This window comes from Euphorbia lathyris, chromosome 2 (assembly GCF_963576675.1).
Source record: "Euphorbia lathyris chromosome 2, ddEupLath1.1, whole genome shotgun sequence".
Classification (NCBI taxonomy): Eukaryota; Viridiplantae; Streptophyta; class Magnoliopsida; order Malpighiales; family Euphorbiaceae; genus Euphorbia; species Euphorbia lathyris.
The window spans coordinates 72,264,291-72,274,558 of NC_088911.1; the positions used below are offsets into that span (position 1 = coordinate 72,264,291).

Here is a 10,268-nt window from a genome sequence, read left to right on the forward strand (position 1 = left end):
TAGAAACTTAAAAAAATTACCATGAGTTTTCTTTTTTTAATCTTGTTAGATAAAAGGTTTAATTAAGCTAAAGTTACTCCATATATATATTCTTTTATTTAGAAAAAATTTCAACTCACCTCTTGGAATAGCAAATTATAAATTTCTCTGTGCTTTCTGCTACAACTATTTCAGCCATTTTGCGTCAAATCAGTCTTTGATTTAGCATAGCAATCCTGAATGTGGAACTGCATAATCAAGTCATGAATTTTCAATTCCTCGGAAAGCTTACTGTATTCTTTATATTTCCACTTTCCAGCAATTTTTCCCAGATCTAGGCATGATCTTAGAATATAATTTAATTTTGTTGATCCCTTGCTGCAACTTTGCGTGGCTTTTTCAGTTTCCATGTTCCAATAACTCAGAGAAATCTGAAGTCGTCACTTTATTGTTGAGTTGTGAACAGTATTTTCTGTGGCAACGTATACAATTGATGGCTTCATGGTCTGGATTTTTTAGATGTATTGTGATAAAAAAAATTATTTGTTGTTCTTTCATTTGTTGGTGTTTAAACACAGGGATTCAATTCAACATTGACTGAACCAGTAGACTCTCATGGGAGAAGAAGTGATCAATTTAAAGAAATAGAACTCAAGTTGCACCCGGAGTTGAAAGAAATATTGACATCACTGTGTAGTGATCCTAAGACAACTGTTGTTGTTTTAAGTGGGAGTAACACAAGGGTCTTAGATGATGTATATATCCTAGTTTTGTATCTCTGCTCCTATTTCTGACATTTAGTGTTTAACTGAATTTCTCTCATGTGCACAGAACTTTGGGGATTTTGAAATGTTCTTGGCTGCCGAGCATGGAATGTTTTTACGCTTTACAAGGGGAGAATGGATGACAACAATGCCAGAACATTTAAACATGGAATGGGTCGACAGTGTGAAGGTGTCTATATTGAACTTGCATGTATTTTCAGTTGTGCTCTAATGTTTTCTGCCTCTGACAGCTTGACTTGTTGTCAGCATGTTTTTGAGTACTTCAGAGATCGAACACCGCGGTCGCATTTTGAACTTCGGGATACATCACTTGTGTGGAATTTTAAGTACGCAGGTACAACTTTATCTAGATATTGGAGGGTAATCTTTTGAACTGTTACAATTTTTCTCTCCTCTTTCAATGCTCATTTTCATTTTTTAATATGCCTGTAGATGCAGAGTTTGGAAGACTTCAAGCCAGGGATATGTTACAGCATCTCTGGACAGGCCCAATTTCTAATGCTTCTGTTGATGTAGTCCAAGGTAGCCGATCAGTTGAGGTTAGAGCAGTTGGAGTCACAAAGGTAAAATGCATGTATAATTTTGTCATAACCTGTTTTTTTTCTCTTTTTTGTATTTTTGGCACTTGAGTGCTTTCTTGTCTATTCAGGGTTCTGCTATTGATCGAATATTAGGAGAGATTGTTCACAATAAATCCATGACAACACCTATTGACTATGTCCTATGTATTGGGCATTTTCTTGGAAAGGTAACTTTTGCTGAATTTATGTAGAGTGATATATATACTCAAAACTGAGTTCAGTATTGCTGAATTTGTCAGGTTCTGTTAAATTAATTTGGTGAGCTCATATGGGGTCAAGTTGTCTGGATCATAGTTGTTAGAATCGTACGATTCGATTCTTGATGATTTCGGGTCGTATCTATGGTACGACTCAAAATCATCAAGAATCGAACTGGCCGAATCAGTATAGAAGGCTCCTCTTTAGAGTTGTGCGCAGAAGAACTAAAACTATTTAATAAGAATTTATGGAATACAAATAGATATAGAAGACTCCTGTTTAGATTTCATAAATTCCAAACCTTCCGTTTCTCTGTTCTTTCCTTTTCATTTTCTCTTCGCTTCTATTTATTTGTTTTTTTCAACTGTCCTCTATAATATTCTTTCGTTATCTTCAACTTTCTGTCTCTGGAAGAGGAAGATGATGATTCTTTTGATGCCGATGAATTCTTTGGCAATTAGTTTTATTAGGATTGCATTAGATTTGAATTTTAACTTAAGTGTTTGGTTGATAACTTGATATAATTTCTATTTGGATATTAAAATTGCATTTTTAGACTAATATTTAAAGTTAGACATGGTTAATATTTTATTTTTTATAATATTTTGAATTTGATCCGAATTTTACGATTCGGTTGATTCACGAGTCCCGATTCACAAAATGAGGATTTCCAGTCACAAGTCGATTCTCGTTTTAACAACTATGGTCTGGATATATTGAACTCATGATGCATGTGAAAAATTGAAATACTAATATTGGTAACTGGTAAGCATACATCGTATGAACATGTTCAGATCAGGTGCTTCTGGAACACTACTGAGTATTCCAATCAAATGCGAACATTACGGCAGACTTCATGAATGGTCTTGGTGTGTTTCTCCAATAATTTTACTGAAAAGTAAATTGGATAAAATATGGTCTGTTTTCAATGGTTCTGGGTGCACAATTTGCAAAATTAAATAACACCTGCTAGCCATATCAGGACTTTTCTCCGAGATTAAGTCTTTCATGGGATTCATTTGGCGTGTATTATAATCACATCAATTTACAAAAGCCATTGGGTTGGAGAAAAGCCATGTACATGGACCTGTAAAGTGAAATCTTAGGCTTGCCATTTTCGTGCTAGAGGGTGGAATCTTTGAATGCAATGGTGCTAGATGATAAGATTTCTCCAGGTTCTCCTTTGTAGTTCTGAAGAAGCATAGTATAGTTTGCATTTTATAAGGTGGTTAAGTAGTTTACATAATAAATTCCAGATTCAGGAGTGGAAATAGAAATAAGCTGATGGATTTGTCCATATGCTCTATAATTAGATTATCTTCCCAATGTTTCAGGATGAAGATGTGTACACCTTCTTTGAGCCAGAGCTACCTTCTGATGGCATAGGTATTGCAAGAATCAAGCCGACTAATGGATTGCAGTTGCCTGGGGACAGGAGACCCTCTATGAAGCCTCCAGCAAGTAAAAGCGGTCCGAAATCCTTTCCAGGTAAGACAAATAGACCTTCAACTACTGAGAAGAAACTGAATAGCAATTGTGGGACTGGTAGACGACAGTCACCAGAAAAGCTTTCATGGAGTGTGCTTGATCTCAAGGGAGATAATTATTTCTCATGCACTGTTGGGCGGACTCGAACAAATGCTCGCTACCAACTACAATCGCCTGACGATGTGGTTGCGTTTCTAAAGAAACTAGCCAATGCATCATCATCGGCTTGAGACATAATTAGGAAGTTGTAAGACAGTTGTTCATTCTGCAATTCACATCATCAAACTGCAGAATTCAAAGTTTGAGGAACCATACTCTGCCTCTGAAGGTATGTGGCATTGTACTAATAATTAGTTTAGAACATTATATGCTTGTCTTAATATGAGTGAGTTGATGGGAAGCATGAAATATAGAAATGCTCTTGGAAAGATGCGAAAAGTTCCAATTACTTAAATTAATCATTCCGCTAATGTTCTCTTTTATGGAAATTCTCAAGTTTTTCTTGGTGTATATCAACATCATTTTTCCTTCAGTATTCAACTTCAAAATGTGATTTGGATGGCATATTATTCAAACATCTCCATTTAATTTAATTTTTCATCAAGGTTCGAAAGTAACATTTTGGTTTAATTAATTTTGTAGATTTCACAATAAAAATAACTATTTAATTTATTCATATTTCTCCAAAGACGCCAATATTTCTTATAAATTTTTGTATCATGCAAACTCTGAATAATTGCAAAATAAGTTGAAGAACTAGATTGGAGATCAAAATACAGATGTAAGAGATCGGAACATTAAAATCAACATTCACCGAGTTTCAAGTAAGTGTCAACTGGTATCATATGAATTTCACTCAATATTTTATCAAGTTTCAAATGAGTTTCAGAAGTGATAACATTGTGATATTATCCTAAGGATCAAAAGGGATATTCGCCTAAAAACGCCACGTGTTTGATCACCTGATACCGGAGTATCATGGCGTATTGAGCAGAAGGATCCGACAGACGGATCACCAATACCTCACCACTAGAGATCCGCGGGCAAACCTGTGAGGCGAATCGCCATAAACATTCAATCCGCTATTGAAACAGCTGAGCCAATTCCACAATAAAGACCATTAATAAGCAATCAATTTCCTAACGGACATGCTTAAGGGAAATCCGTAACCGCCATTAATGGAGCATTAATGGAGACTTTCTAGTTACTAAAGGTTACAACTTCATGACTATATATAGCTAGTATCTCGAGCTATCAAGGTACACATTCACTCACCCTTTGTCAATTCAGTTTGCTCTCTTGTTCTTCTATACTGACTTTGGCATCGGAGCTTCCCCCCGTCGAACCCAACGACGCCACCACAGGGACGAAAGTCAATCGGAAATTCTCCACTAGTCATCAGTTGGTGCGGTGATCGTGGAACCTTAATCAAATAAAGGGTTTTCGTTCACATTAAAAAGATATGACGAATGGAGAATAGAACCCCTCCTCGGGGGTTGAAACACCATCGGTAACACCATCAAGTCAACCTGAAACAAGCGCTGGTCGCGTTGATATGAGCACTCCTGCGACGCAGGATGGAAGGGGTATGTCGCCGGATACATTCATTGAACATGTGCAGGATCCATAGGAAGGGCGTTTGGCCCTGAGATGGAAAGACGCCTAAGGTCGTTCATGATAGTACCAGAGCTTCGGCGCACAAATCCTACGTCGTCTTTATGGCAACAGGCCGCTATTGGATCAAACGCTCATGATTCTTCATTCTTCCAAAGTCAACCCACAGATTCCATGGTGACTACTACCGTAGCAGGCAATAACCCGCCACTCAATCGGCAATTATTTTCTGACGGAGCAGGAGGAAGTCATGGGAATAACCAAACTCCCCCTGGGGGATCCGCAGGCCAAGGGATAAATCTGGGCGGATCAGGTAACCTAAGCCGCCCGCGGTCGAATCTCCCCGAAGGCGGATCAGAAGGTCGAAGGCACAAAAAGCGGAGAAAGGGGAAAAGCAGGCGGTCGAAATCCCCTTCGCCCCCGAGACAGAGATCTTCCCATCGGGGTAGATCACCCCCATCTACTGGGCGTAGACACAGCAAGAGGCCAGTAGAGACGCCACGTTCGGATAGGCCACCGCCACCGCCACCACCAAACCAAGGAGAGGATAGACACGTTCCTTCGGGAAACCATGGAGGGGATAACGGCCAAGCTCCTCCTGGAGGACAGAGTGGTGGAGGTGGGCATTCGCCATCAGATCCATCGTCCGGGTGTAGCTCCTCATCTTCTCCTAGTAGATCTCCCCCTAGAAGACCGCCGAGGGCGGGTCCGGAAAATTTTGATGATCGTGTTAGAGCTGCGGTGCTTCGCATTAATGAAGAGAATGCCCGACATAATCCATTCGCTAATCGTGATTCGCCCTTTACAGCATGGATCGAAGCTGAAGAAACGGAGAGGCATTTTAAAATACCTAATATACCCGTTTACATGGGTGCGGACAACCCGGAGGTCCATGCAAGAAAGTACCGAATGTTGCTCAGCCTAAACCGTGCAAGTGAGGTGGTCTTATGCCGGATGTTTATCACCACCTTAGGAGGCCCCGCCTATGATTGGTTCCAATCTTTACCTCCTGGGTCAATCGACAGTTGGGATCAATTGAGTAGAGAGTTTTGTGCTAAATTCGCCGGATGTATTCCTCTAGTGGTCAAGTCACGGAAGCTTTTTGAATTAAAGCAGAAGGCGAATGAACCCCTTCGAGAGTATGTAGACAATTTCAACAAATTGTGTATACGAATTGTCGATGTGGATGTCTCCATGGCAGCGGAGGCTCTAGCGAAAAATACCACGTGTAAAAGCTTGCAGGAAGATTTAATTCGAAAGAAGCCCAGAAGCATGGCGGAATTAATTGAAAGATGGAAGGACTTTATGGAGGTAGATGACATTCGCAGGGAGTCATTGTCTCCGCCTAAGAAGGACAGAGGCGAATCTCGCCATCGAGATAAGGAGAAAGACAAGCACCAGGACTCATCCTCTAGAGGTCGGCGAAGAGGCTCTAAGAACAAATCGGCATTTGTGTCATCATTTACGCCGCTCACTGCCTCTAAAAACGAAGTGCTCATGTGGATTGAGAACAGTCAGCACAAGCGGAGCATTTCATACCCCGAACCAAAAGGGGGGGAGTACACCAACACTGGGAAAAATCCCAAAAATTATTGCAAATACCACAGGAAGAATGGCCATGACACTGACACATGCTGGGAATTAGCAAGAGAGATAGAAAGGCTTATCGAAAGAGGAAAGTTGGACCGGTTCGTCCAAAATGATGGCAAGAAGGGAGATGGTGATAGATCTAGAGATGATCAGAAGAAGAAGGCAAAGGGGACCATCAATGTCATAGCAGGCGGACCTGGGTACCAACCTGTGTTGAAAAAGGCAAAAACCACTGCTCTAGACAGGACATCACTTAATCGCCCTTTTGCGGATACCGGTCCGGAGATCTCTCCACATGCAGATGCTCTGGTCATTACCATGATGGTGGAAGGTTGGGAGATGAAAAGAGTGATGATTGATACTTAGAGTTCATGCAATGTCATCACAAGAGGAGCATTTGCCAAACTCATGGTCGACCCAATCCAAGTGGAAACCACTATAGTGGACATTCTAAGAGTAACAGGACACACCGTCCAAACAAAAGGCCAGGTAACATTAGATTGTGAGTTAGCAGATGAAGATCAAATCTGGAAAGGCGATCTGGAATTCTCCATCCTGGATGGCCAGTTAGCTTACAATATCATCCTTGGGCGACCCTTTATCTCCGAGGCAGCAGCTCTTATCTCCATACGCCACTTAACTCTTTACATCCCCACGGCCAAGGGAGGTGTAATGATCAGAGGAAGCCAAAAAGTGGCCCAGGAGACATATTCAGCATCGTTAATGATTCGCCCACAGTCTAAGGATGAGGACGAGGAAGAGCTTGTCACAATGGCCTTGGGTGAAACAGAGATGTACCTCATGGTGGATGAAAAGCAGGTACGGATGGCTAAAGGGCTAAAGGGAGAAATTAAGGAAGCTATCACCAAGGTTCTCCATGAGTCAGAAGATGTCTTTGCATGGAAAGATGAGATCCTCCCCGGGATTAGTCCAGATGTGATCACTCACAAACTCAACATCGACAAAGACGCGGTACCGGTGGCCCAAAAACGAAGAAACCATGGCCCTGAGAGGCAGAAGGTGATAGAAGAAGAGATCACCAAGCTCATACGGGCGGATGCCATCGAAGAGGTACTTTATACACAATGGCTGGCGAATGTGGTTCTAGTCAAGAAAGCGGGCGGATCATACCGCATGTGTATTGACTTTACAGATCTCAACAAAGCTTGTCCCAAAGACAACTACCCCTTGCCATGTATTGATATCCTAGTAGATGGAACCGCGGGACACGCCATGTACTCCTTCACTGACGTGAAGTCGAGTTATCACCAGATCCCGATGGAGCCTTCGGATAGGATCAAAACTTCGTTTGTGACTCACTAAGCCACCTATTGCTTCAAAGTCATGCCCTTTGGGCTTAAGAACGCGGGTGCAACCTATCAACGGATGATGAACAAAATATTCGCAGAAAGCAAATGTGAAAACTTTTCTGTCTATGTGGACGATATGATCATCAAAAGTACCACTGTGGAGAAACATGCGGATGACATAAAGGAGGTACTGGGCGTACTCCGACATCACAACATTAAGTTGAACCCGGAGAAATGTACCTTCGGGGCGACATATGGAAAGTTCTTGGGGTTCATGATTAGCCAGAAGGGAGTGAGCCCAAACCCTGATAAAATCAAAGCAGTTTTGGAGATGAAAGCGCCACAGAATATCAGGGAAGTGCAACGTCTTAATGGGCGTATCGTAGCCTTGGACAGGTTTATCTCATGTTCGGCCCGACGATGCCAGCCCTTTTATGAAGTAATCAAGGAGCAAAAGGCGTTTGAATGGAGCGAGGACTGTGAGAAAGCTTTCCAGGGGATCAAACGGTTTCTCACGGAACCACCCCTTATGAGTCGTCCCATGAAAGGTGAGAATCTCTACATGTATGTTTCAGTTACAGATAAGGCTGTTTGCACGGTCATGATAAGGGAAGAAGAGGGCCAGCAATATCCTATCTATTATGTGAGCAAAGTATTAAAAGATGCTGAAACCCGATATTCCAAGCTGGATAAAATGGCATTGGCAGTCGTCACCACCTCCATACGCCTCAGGCCTTACTTTCAAGCTCATACTGTCATAGTTCGTATAAGTATACCAATGAGGAAAGTGTTGCAAAAGCCAGAAACTTCAGGAAGGTTGATGGAATGGGCAATCCGCCTTGGAGAATTTGATATACGATATGAGAGCAGATCAGCCTTGAAGAGTCAAGTCTTGGCAGACTTTGTGAATGAATTCACTGAAGAGGGGATGAATCTCCCCAAATCTAAAGTCGAGGAATGGACGATGTATACGGATGGAGCCTCCTCAACGGAAGGTGCATGTATAGGCATCGTGATCAAAGGTCCCCAATATATAAAGCTACGGTACGCAGCAAAATTGGATTTCCTTGCAACCAACAATGCGGCGGAATATGAGGCCTTAATATTAGGGCTGCGCCTGCTAAAAGAAATCACTCCCGAGCGGATTGTGATCTATAGTGATTCCAAGTTAATGGCCAACCAGGTGATCAAAAATTACGAGGTAAAAGATGATGTTTTGGCCAAATACGTTGCTGAGGTCAAAAAATTGCTGGATCACCTTGAAGCCAAAGAAACTAAGTGGGAATTGATTCATGTACCTTGAGGATCAAACACAGAAGCGGATCACCTAGCTAAAATGGCTTCCAGCAAGGAGAACTGGGCGGATCCACAATGCCCACTCGAAGTCAAAACAGCTCCTACATTCGCCTTGGAGGAGGTATCCATATTCACAACAGTAGAAAGTGATTGGAGATCTACAATACGCCAGTATCTGATAGATGGAGCTCTACCTGTGGACAAGGAAGAAGCTCGGCGGATAGTCAGGAAGGCGGCCTATTTTTCCATGATAAATGGTTGCCTCTACAGAAAGTCTTTTAGCCACCCTTGGTTAAAATGCATTTTGCCAGAGGAGGGACAACAAGTGCTCAAGGAGCTGCACGAAGGAACATGTGGAGCCCATGAGGCATCCGCCTCCATCTTGAAGAAATCCAGGTTAGCGGGATTTTATTGGCCCACAGCGGAACTTGATGCACAAAAATTGGTGGAGTCTTGCCATAATTGTCAGATTCATGCAAATGAATCACACACCGCTAAACACCTTCAAAGGCCCATCATCGAAGGTCGGCCCTTTGTGGCCTGGGGTATTGACATAGTTGGACCATTTCCTCCCACCAGAAGACAAAGGAAGTATGTTGTAGTGGTTGTGGATCATTTCACCAAATGGGTAGAGGCTGAGGCTGTCTCCTCTATCAATGCTGAACGAATGGTGGAGTTCGTTAAAGATAACATCGTAGGAAGGTATGGAGTTCCTCATACGATTATCACTGACAATGGAACGCAATTCAACTGTGCAGAGTTCAAAAATTTTTGTAAAGAATTGGGCATTCTGAACAGATTCGCCTCAGTTTATTATCCTCAGTCAAACGGTATGACCGAAGTTACGAACCGGACGATCGTTAAAGGAATAAAGAAAAGATTAGGAGAGCATGACAAGAAATGGGCGGATCAGTTAACGAGCGTCCTATGGGCGTACCGCACCACTCCCAGAACAGCCACAGGCGAGACGCCGTTCGCCCTTTGTCACGGCGTCGAAGCTGTAATTCCAGTCGAAATACAGGTCCCAAGTGACAGAGTTGCATTCTATTGCGAGGATGAAAACAGCCAAAAGTTGAAAGAACGTCTTGATCAAGTGGAGGAAAGGCGAGAAAAGGCATACGTACGCACGGCGGCTTACAAGCAGCGGATTGCAGCTTATCATGACAAGAATGCCAAACTTGTAAACTTGAATGCGGGAGACCTCGTACTCCGTAAAGCAGACAAAATCCAATCTAAGGAAGGGAAAGGAAAGCTGGGACTCACCTGGACAGGCCCGTACAGAATAATCGAAAAGATTGGGTTCGCCACATTTAAGATTCAAGACATGGAGGGAAACACGCTGCCGCGTACATGGAATCTCCAAAATCTTCGCAAATATTTCGCCCGAAAATAGAATGTAAACAAGGTCTTGAGTACTCTTTTTCCTT

General features: G+C 42.3%; 1 protein-coding gene across 3 annotated transcripts in view; it reads left to right on the forward strand.

Moving 5' to 3' along the window:
* LOC136218582 (alpha,alpha-trehalose-phosphate synthase [UDP-forming] 1-like) overlaps positions 1-3,612 on the forward strand; it is a 37,468-nt gene extending 33,856 nt beyond the window's left edge. For 2 of the 3 annotated variants that reach the window (XM_066005551.1, XM_066005552.1), the window contains 6 exons: positions 558-734; positions 811-933; positions 1,011-1,098; positions 1,197-1,327; positions 1,414-1,512; positions 2,878-3,611. In XM_066005551.1, the coding sequence (XP_065861623.1) occupies positions 558-734; positions 811-933; positions 1,011-1,098; positions 1,197-1,327; positions 1,414-1,512; positions 2,878-3,261 (1,002 nt within the window). In that variant the 3' untranslated portion in view covers positions 3,262-3,611. Of the gene's footprint in view, positions 1-557; positions 735-810; positions 934-1,010; positions 1,099-1,196; positions 1,328-1,413; positions 1,513-2,877 lie in introns of all 3 variants that reach the window. The other variant, XM_066005553.1, reaches the window with a different exon arrangement.
* Positions 3,613-10,268: the final 6,656 nt, after the last annotated feature.